We start from the raw sequence: 14,857 nt of genomic DNA on the forward strand, positions 1-14,857 counted from the left end.
TTATTGATGCTACTTTGTTCAAAGGGGCAGAAAACTCATGGAAGTCACGCCTTCTGTTATAAGTGTTTTATTTATGAAAAACACCAGCAGAGTCCAGAATGTCCTCCTGATTCCATGTGGTCCCTGCTTTTCCTCAGCCACTGTGAGGTGACACTCAGCCTCCTTTACTGACAAACCTCCTCCTGAGCGCCCGGTAGCCTTGGAGGAGCTCAGAAGAGAACTCCAGGCCTACCAGAGTGAGGCCTCAAGTCCGCCAACAAGGCAGCTGCCTTGACCAAAAGCAGCGCCTGGCTGTCCCTGCCTTTGGGTCTTCAAAGCCAAGGAAAAACTGAACAAACTCCCAAGACCCACAGACCTTAAACAGAACCAAGCTTTGGGCCGGGAGGAAGGGGAGATAGGGGAAGGAGACCGTCAGGGAGTGTGCCCCTGAAATTCTTCCTCTGTCCCCACAAGTCCTTGTCTCCTGGAAGGAGACTGGAAGGGGTGTCTGCACCCCTCCCTGCGCCTGCTCGTGAACCCCCCGGGGGGGGGGGGCGGGGAGGCGCTCAGCATCCCCACCGGGGTCGGGGGAGCCTTTTCTCCCTTCTGCCACCTCTCCTCTCCTTTCCCTCAGTCGCACACACACCTCAAGCTTGGCACGAGGACCTCTCTTCGAACCCACTGCAGACCCTGGCCTTGCAGCGCCCCACTCTTTGTCCCCACACTTGCACAAGTGGGGAATCCTCCCGGGTGAGAGGAGGGAAGACACCGGTCCAGAGCTGCCCGGAGTGGGGCGGGCAGGGAGGGGGAGGAACATGCGTTCCCCCTTTCGGGAGGGGGGCCCGGGCCTAGAGCTGTGAAACCCTCGCAGGAGAACCTGTCCTAGAGTAGGAGTCGAGGGAAGGGGGGCGGACTTGGGGGAGGAGAGGGGATGAGGTTTGAGAGGAGGGGCGCGACAGGGTCGCGGGATAAGAGGAGGGAGACGATGTGGGGAGAGCCGGAGGCACAGGGGGAGGGGAAGGGAGCGAAGGGGCGGCGATGCGGCGGAGCAGGGCCGGAGAAGCCCAGCGCGCCCTTCCAGTCCCCCAAAGGGTCGGGAGGCTCCCCGCCCCCTCTAAGGCCCCGCCCTATCGCCCCGCCCCATTCAGCCTCTGGCAATCGCCCCGCCCCGTCCAGGCCCCGCCCGGTTCTCGCCACGCCCCTCAATGCCCCGCCCAATTCAGCCCCTTCCAATCGCCCCGCCCCGTTCAGGCCCCGCCCCCAACCCGCCCCGCCCCTGGCCCTTTCCAGGCCCGGCCCGGCCCCGCCCCGTCCTCGCCCCGCCCCCTCCACGCCCCGCCTTGCCTCTTCCCGCGGCGGCGCCCTGGAAATATGAAGAGGCACAGCAGCGGCGGCCAGTGCAGCTCGGAGTGGCGGCGGCGGCCGGGCGGGCGCGAGGCGGCCGGGCGCGCAGGGCCGGGCACGGGGCGGGAGGCCGGGAGCGGAGGGGCCAGGCCGGGCATGGGGCGCGCGGCGGCCGCCTGAAGCGTGCCTGGCCCTGTCCCCGTGCCGCCGGGCCGCGCCGCCCGGGCTGCGGGCGGGTCCCGGGGAGCTGGGTCCCCGGACGGCGAGCGGTGCGGCGCGCGCGGGCGGTCCCGGAGGAGGCCCGGAGATGTCCTGTGTGCGCCGCCTCCTGCTCACATCCCTGTTCCCGGCCCTCCTGCTTCACGGTGAGTCCGAGGAGGGGGGGTGGGGACTGGAGCCGAGGGTGTATCGGCGGAGACTCCGCAGAACAGAGGTGACCCCACGGCCAGGCACAACCCCTCTCCTGGGCGCCCTGGAAGAGGCTCGCGTTCCCGGGCGTCGGTAGCGCTCTCTCTGGAAGGGCGCGCGCTCACAGACTTTCTGTCCAGGTCCCACGACACTTGTGTCCACTTTGCGGGGCTTCGGACTACAGGCCGTCAAGGACCAGCAGGCTGTGCGCCCTTCACAGAGTGTCAGAGCGCAGGGGACTCGCGCTGAGCTCCAGGCTTAGGGGGGACCGTGCCCAGAGGACTGTGATCTTGCGCGCCCCTTGGAGAAGGAGTGTCTTGCGGGGCTGGGGAGAGGTCTGTCCCAGGTGGACCGGTAGGTTCTCTGGAGGCACTTTCAGGGAGCAGGGTCCTCGCAGCAGCAGAGGGTCAGTAATTAAAACTAGTCCCCTAAGTTCTCCGGGACCTGAGCTTGCTTCTCTCCTGCTCTCTGTGGGTTTTGTTTCTGCTTCATGTGTCACATGTTCTCAGCGGCCCCAGTAAATCCCCAGCTAGAGAGCAGCAGGCTTTACAAGTGCTCCAGGAATCGCAGTGAAGAAAGTAAGACAGCATTGCTCTGGGCTGGGAAGGCGGACTTGTGGGGCTGGGTGGCGGCAGCACATGTGCTGATCCAGATGTCCTGGGCCAGCTTTCCCTACAGGTGAACTCCTGGCCCTTTAGTGGAGTGTCCACCAGGAGCAGAGATCTGTCTCTACACCCACCATGACCTCTGCATGTTACATCAGCAGGTCAGCACCCTCACGGCCTCTAGGTTTCTGATCCAGCTTCAGAAGGCGATCAGGTAGTGACCCCTTAGACCATCTAGGAGAGGGTGGGGCAGCACCCTGGGAGCCATGAGCGACTGTTTTCTCTGTCGTTCTGCTCAGGCGGGTGGCGTGGGCAGCACAGCTCCCAAGGGCCCTGTGAACCAGTTGGGCTGGGCCAGACCTGCCGGACGGCCAAGGTGTACCCAGAACCCCAGCAATCCCAGACTTTAAAAGTCAGGTTGGAAGACTCGCAGTTCGAGGGCCAGAGAAAGAGAGAAGGTGTAATTACAGGGTTGCGCTCCTCGGCCCATCTGCTTGGAATTACAGAGCAGTCTTCATCTTTGGCTGAAACATGAAACAAATCAGAGCCCATGGGCAGATCAAACGGCAGCTGCCACCCACACCAGAAACGAGAGGCAGAGAGAGAGGACGAAGGGGAGAGTGTCCCCTAAAAAACCTCTCATCGTAGTTGAAGGAAAACGGGCATATGGGCGAATGCCTTTAAAGTGAAAAAAGTACTTGAAATTTGCATGAACAGATTTTTTTTTTTTTTTTGCACAAAGCCATTTGCCTTTTGGACTACAAAAGCCATCCTCAGAGACACGGCCTTGGCCAACCCGTCCTGAGTTTTTCCCCCTTGTTTGGAGGGGTGGAAGTTGTAACCACACTTCCTGCACCACAGTGCAAGCTGCGATAGTGCCAATGGATAAGGAGAGCCCAAGTGCAGCCTCACTGTGGCTTGAATCTAGCCCCAGATCTCCGGACTCCAGCCGAAGTCAACCTGAACCCCCTGGGGTCTGGGCTTACCCAGACCCACAGTGTGCCGGGAGAGAGTCAGGAAGGGGGAGTAAGCCAGTGGGGCCAGCTCCTGTGCATGTGTGCACGTGTGTGCACGTGTGTGTGCAGGCATACATATGATGAAAGGATGTAAGATTAAAAAAAACAAAGTTTGCCAAGTTTAAGGGGATGATGAGGATAATCCTACAAAAAGTCATCCCATTTCAAAGTGAACCTCCTGTGGCAAAATTATGCACACTGATGTTGCCCACAGACCAGCTACGCTTGTGGGGGCACAAAGGAGAAAGTGAGGGAGTGGTCTTTCTGGGTATAAATCTCTGTTATCTCAGAGAAACTTGCTTGTTACGATGCCTTAGGGAAGTGTAGAGCACCAGGAAAGAATTGAGTATTCTCCCTTTCGCCTTTTTCTGACCTATTTTTACTTACTTGAAGTAGTTTTAACAAAATATGGGCATTAATCCATCTAACCCAAGGGAGTGGCTTGCGAGTGTGTCCTACTCTGTAGTTAGGGGTCTTGCAAGTATTTAAAGATCCTGTAGTAACAGATGGAGCTTGATCATTTGTCTTAAGAGAAGTCATCAGTCTGAAGGAAATTGCCTGCACTCTTTTAGAATGGCTTAATGATTTTTTCCTTGATATTGGAAAAGATCCTGATGCTGGGAAATATTGAGGGCAAGAGAACAAGGGGGTGGCAGAGGATGAGATGGTTAGATAGCATCACTGACTCATGGATAGCATCACAAACTCAATGAGTTTGAGCAAACCCTGGGAGATAGTGGAGGACAGGGAAGCCTGGTGTGCTGCAGTCCATAGGGTCACAAAGAGCTGGACATGACTGAGTGACTGAACAGCAAAAACAACCTTAGGATGCCATTTGTTTATTTATTAATATGGTAGCAATTAGTAGATTAAAACATATTTTCTATGGTGATGCATGTACTTGGGGCCAACTTTGATTAATTTAGTTCCTGACATCATTTATAGATTATTTGTTCCACCAAGAAGTCTCATTAATAAGATTGCGGAGTGCACAAGACCTTCAGGAAGATTCCAGGTGAAGTCGCTGGAGAAACTATTGTGTTTGGCATCTGATCTTTGTTCAGTTTGGGGGTTACTTTTATTTCAACTCAGGCAAGTCATAAATCACCCCTAGATCCTATTGGTGAGTAAATTAGGGTCTGGCAAGACAGGAGTCTTTTGTTTATTTTAGCTTTTTTTTTAAAAAACTGTAAATGTGGTGAGAGACCCAAGTTCAAAATGTGACAATGAGAAAGCATGTGTGTCAGTTTTACCTTCCTCTCCTTCACCTCCTGAGAACAATTGCGTTTCTTAGTCCAAATAAAGCCGGTTGAATGTCGTGAAGGTCTGCAGCTGAGGGATGTCCCTTATTGCTGTTTTCTTTGCTTCAATGAAAAGTCACAAAAGTCATCCGGCTCCAGAACACAGATTAACACAAGGCGTTTCAGAATAAGTGGTGCTATCATATGCCCCGAGTGCTGATTCTCTCTGCTGATGGAAACGAAACGTTTGGGATAAAGTTTTGGAGCCGATGTTGGGGAGATGGTCTTCTCAACACCGTTTACTTTGTAGCATTCATTGACTTTTCTGAAATGGGAAGACACTTTTGAGCTATTCTCTTTCACTCCAGTGTAGTCTCTTAAAGTTGGAAAAAAAAAAAAAAAAACAACGCAACAACCCAAACTGTGTGGATTACCAAAAGATTGCTTAACCAACAGAATGCAAGGAAACATTGCAATAGGGTAAAATAGGATCTTTGAAATACGATTTTTATTGAAGGCAGTTCTTGTGACCAAAAAAACATTGCCTTTCCTGTACCTTTTCCCCCTTAGTCATAAAATATAATCTTGAAAAGAAATAGGACTCAGCTGCTCATAGCAGGGAGCAAGGGTCGTAGGCAGATGGTAAATATTCTTTTGTGGAAGAAACTGACCGGCCTCGAGCATGTGGCTGAGCTGACTCGTTGTAGCTGTGTTCCTTCTTTTTCTCCCTAAGTAAGTAGAGAGCTCAACACCAGTGGGAGACAGGGCTGTGCACATGCACATCGGTAAGGGCAGACTGATGACAGCCTGGTAGAATCGCCCGAAGGGAAGTGTAAAACATTTGGGACTAGAAATGTGACAAGGTACATTGGTGATTGTGAGCATCTGCTGGAAGCTTACGTGGCGTGAGTGTCTTTAGGAGCCTCTGTGTGGGGTGGAAGTGATCCTGGGGAAAAGCTCAGGAGAAAGTCTGCCACCGTCCCAGGCGGAGCGCCTGCTGTGTCCTGACGTTGTGTGCACAGGCTGTTTGGTTCTTCTCACTTTGGGAATAAAATTATTTTGGAAAGTCGTGTAACCGGAGGAAGCTCGGTCAGAGAAAGGATGTGAAGTCACCCTGCAGTGACTGAGGGTCTCCTGTTCTCAAAGGGTTTTCTAGCCTCCTTCCTTCAGCCATTCAGTCACCAGGTCTGTCTACCAGGGCCTCCTGGTGCCTGTGTCCCTGCCAGCTGGGGACCAGGCTGGGAGGAGGGGCGGCCCCTTCCTGAAGATTCCTGAGAACACCTGGGGAAGGGCAGAGCTTACGGAGAGCCCAGAGCCAGGAGCTTGGCACGCTGCCCTGACTGCAGTGTTTCTCCCTTCTGGGAGTCCCACACTCCACACACTCACACACCGCACACATAGACACACCATATACACACACACCATAACATATATACTCACACACCATAACATACACACATAACACACACACACACCCCACGTACACACACCATACACATGTACGTACATACACCATACATATACCACATATACACACGCCACATACACATACAACATACACACACACACACATACACACTCACACACCATACATATAGACACACACACCATGAACACACCATGCACATATACATAGCATGTATACACACACCATACACCACATACACACACATACTATACATACACCATGTACACACACACCACACACATATATATCATACACATATATACATGTGCCACAGACATGTTCACACTCATACCATACATACACCACATATACACACACTATACACAAACACATACATACCACACACACACCATACACATAGGTACCACACACATGTACACACCACATACATACATACCATGAAGACCCCACGCCCGCACACACAATGCCCAAACACCACACACACACATCTTGCACATACACACACATACCACGCACACACACACCACACATACACACACAACACACCTCATGCACACAACATACACACAGACACACACCATACACATAGTCACACACACACATGACTGTGAAGAGCAGGCTGTGGTGGCAGCGATCAGCTCCAGGCCCAGCGGCAAGAACTGCCATCTGTGATTCAACCCCAGCGTCTGGCCCGGACACCGAGGCCTTAGAAGAAAACGACTTAGAGAATTACCTCGTTTTCATCTGAAGTTAAATGAAAGCAGGACTTTGAAATCTTGACTTTATTGTGTTTCTCATAAAGGGAAAATGCTTTCAGATAAGAAAGTTTAAAGACTGGCAAAAGCAACGCTCTCAGCTTTGATCTCCAGAGACGTGGAAATAAAAACAAGAGCATGGTGAGTGTAGGTGCCCCTCTGGAGTGAGCTCCAGCTTTTGTTCCAAAACATGGCAGCCGTGTGGGCGGTGGAGCAGCCTGCCGACCTCACGGCCCACTCACCGTCTCGAGGGCCCCCTTCATGGGCCGGGCGATGTCTTGGTAGAGTGATCACTTGCATGTCCCCTGTTGTCCCGTCGTCTCTCCATGGATCTGTCTGCATCACAACAACTCCACCCAGAGAGGCGTCCTTGCTCTTGGGCAGGAGGGATGCAGGTCACGTTGCATCCAGGACACAAAGGTGCATGGTGAGCAGGGATGGGTCTTTCAGAGACCTGTTGCCCTCCGAAACCACCTTTGTGCATGTCTTGATGTTATACTTACTTGGCTGTTTTGATATTATTTTTTTAAAGCATTAACACACCTTTGCAGTGACTACCCAGGTCAGAGGTGAGTTCAGTCCCAAGTGTCCAAGCGTGCCTGGAAGTGTTTCCTTCCCAACTGATTTCTTACTTTATTGTGTGGAGTGGTGGTGTGGAGTCTAGATGGGCAGGTGAGAAGCTGCAGAGCATGTCGAGGGGACTCAGATTTTTTAAATGTTACTGAGAACTTGGGGACGTGGCCACATACCATATTTCTCCCCCATGTTTCCCTTCACATGTCAGTGATGGGGTTGGCCTCGTATAATACAACCTTGCACCCAGTAGGCCTGCAGCCACCTGCTGAGGGGTGAAGATTGGCTCTGAGTCACTACTCTGTCCCCCACCCCCACCCACCCTTCACCTTCTGTCTGATCCTGTCGGTGGCCTGGCTCACTCTTCAAGAACAGCATGGGTTCAGGGATCAATGTAGGTGATGGAGAAATACTGCGTTTGTCCTTGTGAAGCCAGTGTTCAGGGATGCTCACTGTGAGCAGAGCCTGGCGACCAGGAGGATGTAAACAGTCACCTGGCCCCATGGGCCTTGAACTTAGGGCACAAAACCCTGGGTAAATGGTTAATCCTGTGTCTCCTCTCGTTTGGGGAAATCTGGTCTTTTATTTGCTATCTCTGGGAGTTTTCACTGTCTGAACAGTAGACTGTCAGTCATGGTAGAAGTAAAGGTCATTCTGGAGTCATTTAGGATTTCTGTTGTGAGTAATTTTGCCCGTGGGAATGAGTCGCTCTTGCACACACACATGCATGCACATACCCATGCAGAGTGAACCCATGTGTTCACTCTGGAGGGTGAACACACCCTCTAGAGCCCCAGGAACTCATGTAGTTCTCTGCAAGAGGTCACCTATGAAGTTGTCCCTTGAGCCTTCAGGAATTAGTTTGTTTTCAGCAAGAGAACAGTCTCCTTCCAGGGTCCATGTTTTCCTCCCTCCTGTAATTGAAAGAAGCTTCCTCTTTGTCATAACCATTTGATCCTGGCCCAGGCCTGAGACCTCAGATGTCAGAGACTGTTCTGTAGTGAAGTCACATTGATAGCCACTTCATCAGAGCCCCACTGGCTGGGCCGGCTGGGCGTGGCTGTATCAGGGCCTGGCTCTTCCTAGGACCCTTGACCTTGAAGACCGATTTTCCTCTGCTCCTTTCTGTTCATGTGCCTGACATTTGAGAAATGAGATAATATGTGAGTCAAGTGAATCTTCAAGTGTTTTGCAGATGGTAGTTACCATTCCTGTTCCTTTAATTTTTAATTTGTACTGGGGCACAAAGGCACCCGTTCGATGACTTGGCCAGAGTCACCGTGAAGCCTAGAAACAGCCCCTTTCTACCTGCGCTGGTGCCATTTAACCTTTGAGATGCTCTTTTCCTTGTAGTCATTTGCAACAAAACTTAACGAATGAGACCCGATGAGCTAGTCTTCTCAACTGACCAAAACGTCTAGACTCCTTAGTTCACCAAAACCATGGTGTTATTTGTGTGTGGACTCAAACATGTGTGTTTCCTCACTCATATGAGAAACACAGAGAGGGGGACCCTCTCGTGGCCTAAATAGGACTGTCACCTGCTCACCCATGACCGCTGCATCCAGAGCACCACCCACAGGCACTGCTGTTCCTAACAGTGACATCACCGTGCACCGCCTTAAGAACCTGAAAGACCATCATGTCAACTGCACTCAATGTTCAATGGCAGAATTGTCAACAACCAAATATGGCAATGGGGTTTCCCAGGTGGTGCTAGTGGTAAAAAGAACCCATCTGCTAACACAGGAGACTTAAGAGACTCAGGTTAGAATCCTGGGTTGGGAAGATCCCCTGGAGGAGGGAATGGCAACCCACTCCCAGTATTCTTGTCTGGGGAAACCCATGGACAAAGGAGCCTGGCGAGCTACAGTCCATAAGGTCGCAAATAGTTGGACATGGCTGAAGAGACTTACCATAGCACAGCACACAGTACAGCAAATATAGTGATTAGCCAATGCACTTCTGATTATACTGATAATCTAGTCAAGTGGAGGGTTTTAAAGTTATTATGTATGATAAGACATTTACTATTATAAATAATAAGTACACTCAGGTAGGAACTGTTATCACAGTCGCCACCTAGGAGTTGGATGTCGATTTAGGCTATTGAAGATGGGTGAAAGTGGACCCTTAAGTATTTTGCAAGAGTTTGTTTCCAGACTTAGTGCTGCGTTAGTAATACTCCTGCTCTCCTCTCTCTGTCTTTCTCTCCCTCCTTTCATTTTTAAATACCTTCTTGGTGAGACCTCTTCCTACCACATGCCAGAGATGGTTTGTGCCTCTCCAGAACCACAGAGAAGATTTACTGCTTGTTGAAAGCAATTCCCTTCTCTCATCTTTCTCACGTATTCAGGAAAAAACGATACACTGAGCCATGGCAGAAGCTTCATAATTGATCCTCCTGCTGCTCATCCCTCCAAAAAAGGGAAAAGCAGTCTTTCCCAAATGGAATCCTTATCCTGTGTTAGTTTGCTTAAAAGCTTTGGGTTCCTCTTCCGTGTTCCAGCCCACTCCATGCTCAAGATGACATACACAGAGCTCCGTCCTTGGCCACCCGGGGATCTCTTCTCCATGAGACCTCTCCATCCTTCTTCCTTGTGTTGGGCGTGGGCTATAAACTGCCTGGACCATGTCCACTGTCTTCAGGAAACAGCGGCCCCTCCAGGAACCCCCCAAGGTTGAACTCAGAGGCTGCTCCCCCTCACGAACTCCTCCATAAATCCTGGGGTCTGGTTTCTTCCCCAACTGTAGGATGTGCCTATAGAGTGAATGCCTGGCCCTCTGGAGCCTTTCTGATGGTGTGAGTGAGTTGCTAGTTTCAGTCCCAGATTTGGAGCTGGCACAGTCCTGGCGATGTGAGAAAATGGGGCCCTGGGTTGGTCCTAAGACTGGTCTTGTAGGGTACCCCATGGCTGATCCTGGGAAGGGAGTCTTGGGGTATAAGGAGTGGGGAGTGGTCCACATGGCCTCCTCTACAGCTGAACTAGGTGCCTCACGTGGCCATTTCACTCCTAGTTGTTGACTGAATATTAGACTGAGCCTGGCTCAGACACTAAAGAATCCACCTGCAATGCAGAAGACCTGGATTTGATCCCTGCTTTGGGAAGATCCCCTGGAGAAGGAAATGGCTACTCACTCCTGTGTTCTTTTTTTTTTTTTTTTTTAATTGAAGGATAATTGCTTTACAGAATTTTGTTATATTCTGTCAAACTGCAACATGAATCAGCCATAGGTATACATATATCCCCTCTCTGTTGAACCTCCCTCCCATCTACCACCACATCCCGCCCCTCTAGGTTGATACAGAGCCCCTGTTTGAGTTTCCTGAGACATACAGCAAATTCCTGTTGGCTGCCTATTTTACAAGTGGTAATGTAAGTTTCCATGTTACTCTCTTCATACATCTCACCCTCTCCACCCCTCTCCCCATAAATCTGTTCTCTATGTCTGTTTCTTCATTGCGACACTCCAGTATTCTTGCCTGGAGAATCCCAGGGACAGAGGAGCCTGGCAGGCTACAGTCCATGGGATCGCAGAGTTGGACACAACTGACTAACACTTTTCATTTTCACATGGGACTGGCGTCCACGACTCACGCCAGGCGAGCTGGGTGAGTGTTGGCAATGCCCATCCAGAGCTGACCATTAGAGACAGCTTCTCCTGCCTGGTCCCACTTGACCCCTTCAGTTTTGCTCCCTAAGAACCATCAAGGTGATGGGTACTTTGAAGGAAAAAGATAAAAAGAGAATAAATTCCAGTCCCATTTCCCACCCTAAAGATTCATCCCCACCTGGTGAGTAGCCCTGTGTCCCAGGGAGGGGTTGTCTATCGAGGCCTCAATCCTGCTGGCCTCCTGGGCAACACCTCGCCTGGCCCCCGATGTGGCTCATTGTCCACCAGGAGCAGCAGCAAGATGGAGATCTGTCTCTAGAAGTCCTTTGCCTGCTCTCTAATGATGTGCAGTTGGTAGTTTGGGGATTTTATTTCTCTCTTCTCTGGTTAAAAAGCTGCCTGTGAGCTCTGTCCCTGGGTGGCCCCCGCCTCCTGCACAACCATGCAGGTCCCGAGCACCACGCTCTCTTCCCCCACCCCCGAACCTACCTCCTCCCCAGACCCGGTTACCATCCACACTGGTCCTCGGACGTCCAGCCCAGCGAGACCTTGAGCGTCTCTGTGTTGGAAAAACTCAGCTTCATTCTTCTTTGTGCTTCCAGCCCCTACGCTGCACAGAGTGGCAGCACGTGGGCACTGGTTACGGTGAGTAGAGCTTGTCACCGGCCTCGGGCCCCCACCCTCCTCTCCATCTGAGTCACCAATGAGTCAGCTGCTAGGAGCCCAGGCCTCTGGGCACCCTGTCCGTGCAGAGCTCAGAGCGCACCAGGTCAGGGGCCTCTCACTGTTATGGTAGCCGTTCTGTTAGTTAGGAAGGGCTTTCTCAGGGCCTCTAAGAGCCTGATCATCATTTAAAATAAAAGCATATGTGCATGCTAAGTCGTTTCAGCCTTGTCCTACTCTTGGCAACCCCATGGACTCCAGCCCACCAGCATCCTTGGGATTCTCCAGGCAAGAATACTGGAGCAGGTTACCATGCCCTCCTTCAGGGGATCTTCCTGACCCAGGGATCAAACCCACGTTTCCTGCAGCTCCTGAATTGCAGGTGGATTCTTTACCACTGAGCCACTGGGGAAGCCCTAAAACAATAGCAACTAACATCTAATAAGAACTGTGAACCATGTGCTAAAGGAAATGCTCCTGGCGAGTCCTGAGACTGACCCCAGGACCCTGCAGCGTGGTTCCCTCCTCTTTAAGTGAGCACACGGGAGCCTGTGGGGGCTGAGTGATGGGTTTGTGGTCACCGTGCCGTCGTGTATTTCATCAGTTGTAGGACTGATATCTTTTCATAAACAAGGTCTTTACAGTGGGTGTGCATCTTCCGGTCACCGTGAGCTTGCGGGTGGTAGTCGTGTTGGGGACGTGTCTTCACCTGCATGAACCTGGACCCAGCTGCCTGTACTGTCCTCAGCTCACTTCCTCTCTGTGCGCTCTTGTTACTCTCCATCTGTGGCATAGTTGCCAATAGCTTGGTGCTGAAAATAGAGTGAAAGTTTGAGCCAGGTATTAAAATTCACTTGTAAATTCCACTCTCAGCGCTGAGAACAAAACCAGGGTGGAAATCTGACAGACCAGTAAGAGAGCCGGGGGTGTCCTGTGACATCAGTGGGGCAAGTGTTCATCTCAGAGTGAGGGTGGGAAATAACTGCCCTTACATGTTTCCTCACAGAAACAATCAGTTATGTGGAAGGGAAGATGCCCACGAAAACATGAGGCTGTGTTTGAGCTTTGTTGTTGAGCTTTTTGCAGATCAGAGCCGTTACTGTCCTAGTGAAGCGTTGCAGCTGAAGGCCTGATCTCTCTGGAGAGATGAAGCAGTCAGAGGCCGTGCTCTGAGGGTGTCTGGGCACTGCTGCTAAGGCCTGTTTCATCATTTAAATGCAAGTGCTTTTTGTCACTGGTAATAAAATAATGATGCATCTTAACAACCACTGAAGTCTTGGGTTTGATGAAATCCGTTAAGTGGCTGATCCAGTTACAAACCCAAGCAGCCCAGCTCCGGCATTTCACCCACATCCACTCCCTTCCAGCTTTCCTTACCTTTACGGGAACACATTTGCAGGGTGTAAAGGGGTTTATATAAATCAGTTTTAGAACAGAGCTTGGCTTGGTTGATCTGAGAGCATGGCATCTTGACTGAATGCTGAGTGTCACATTTAAAAGAGAATCTTCCCCAGTTCCCAGTGTCTCGTGACTCGAAGACTTGAATTAAAGTCTATTTTTTTTTTTTTAGCTACATAACAATTGCTCGCACAATTGACTCAACGGATGGCAAGTTATACCGTATTATATCTTGGTTTCATTCCCACCAGGGGACTCAGGAAGTGCTTCCTATTGTCAGGATGATCACTGCTCTTGGGGTTGGTGGAGGCACCCCTCTCCAGCCTCAAGTTCAAAGCCAGCTGAGAGAGGTCCACACAGGTGCCAGACAAATGGGGACTGAAACCCTGGAATTGGGCTAGATACCCTACCAGAAGATACAGGGAGGGTGGATGGCCATGTAGGATTGCTAACAGGTCACCCCTGACTTTTCCAGACTTTCCTCCTTCCCAGAGCCACAGCCTACCTACTGAACGGACCTCACTGTGGGGCTGGCAGAGGGGCTGATCAGAGTGCATGTGTTTTGAAAACAGGCTGGCTTTGCAAAGAGAAACAGCCAGGTTAGCAGACTTGTGTCCTGCCTGTTTCCTTCTCCTCTCTGGGAAGGGTCGGGAACGGAGCACCCGGGACCATCACTACAGCAGAAAGGCCTTTACTGGGATGGAGTTCAAGGCCACGGGCAAGGGGTCCTTACTTAACAGCCCTAAGCATTGATGTCTACACCACCTGATGCAGATTTCTGAGTTTTAGCGTCACCACATTACCAGGTGGCACTACTGGTAAAGAACCCCCCTGCTGATGCAGGAGACATAACAGACATGGGTTCGATCCCTGGGTCGGGAAGATCCCCTGGAGGAGGGCATGACAACCCACTCCAGTATTTTGGAGAATCCCATGGACAGAGGAGCCTGGTGGGCTACAGTCCGTAGGGTCGCAAAGAGTCGTACACAACTGAGCACACACACATACACACACTCTAACTCACGTGTGACTCACATGGTTTGGCTGAACAGAGTTGGTGGTGACATAGCATTTAACATGTATTATGAAACCACAATCAGTTTTGTTAACACCCATCTTTCATTGTTGTATGTTTGTCTAATAGTAGTTTTTTTTTTTTTTTTGCTAACACAGTGCTGAATACCTAGTGGGTCCACAATAAAGACCCATCAGATCATGGGTTATTTCAGGATTGACTCTCAGAAGGGACAGCAGGCTTTCAGAAAGACAGCTCCGTCTGTTTTCATTGCCTTTTCCTGAACACGCGGTGGTACTGCTTTTGTATGCACATTTTGGCCAACCTGGTCCACATGTACTAAAGAGGCGTTTCGGCCTAGGTCCCCTCTACCCTGGAAAACATTTACAGGTGTTCAGTCTTGCAGTCAGTCTTATTTTAAACCCTGTAATGTATGTTTGTCACCAACTTTGGGTGGCAGCTTTGAAAGATCACTGGGGGAAATGTCACCCCTGCCCCCTTGGAGGGCGAGTGGAAGACTGGCACCACCCTTAGAGGGTGACCACTTGAAGACCGATGACCCCGAGATGCATGAGGTAGTGTGCGCAGAAGGGAGCCCCTACGGCAGGGTGTCTCCTGAGCACCATGGGCCTCTCCCGCCACTTCCTTTCACCCTTTTGCTGAGGCCACTGCCGTCTGTGTGTGACTGGCCTGTCCACCTTCCCGACCTCCCTTCCTGCCATCCTTCCAGCCCTGTCTCCAGCCTCGGTGGCCCTGAAGCACAGGCTTCTCTCCCCTGCAGCCCTGCACAGCTGTTCCCAGAGGCATGGCCTTGTT

The 14,857-nt window shown here is 51.3% G+C and overlaps 1 protein-coding gene across 1 annotated transcript in view; it reads left to right on the top strand.

Moving 5' to 3' along the window:
* Window positions 1-1,359: 1,359 nt before the first annotated feature.
* The window catches only part of APCDD1 (APC down-regulated 1), a 32,695-nt gene continuing 19,197 nt past the window's right edge, over window positions 1,360-14,857 (top strand). The window contains exon 1 of the mRNA XM_043889256.1: window positions 1,360-1,688. Coding sequence (XP_043745191.1) covers window positions 1,631-1,688 — 58 coding nt within the window. The 5' untranslated portion in view covers window positions 1,360-1,630. The remainder of the gene's footprint in view (window positions 1,689-14,857) is intronic.

This window comes from Cervus elaphus, chromosome 27 (assembly GCF_910594005.1).
Source record: "Cervus elaphus chromosome 27, mCerEla1.1, whole genome shotgun sequence".
Classification (NCBI taxonomy): domain Eukaryota; kingdom Metazoa; phylum Chordata; class Mammalia; order Artiodactyla; family Cervidae; genus Cervus; species Cervus elaphus.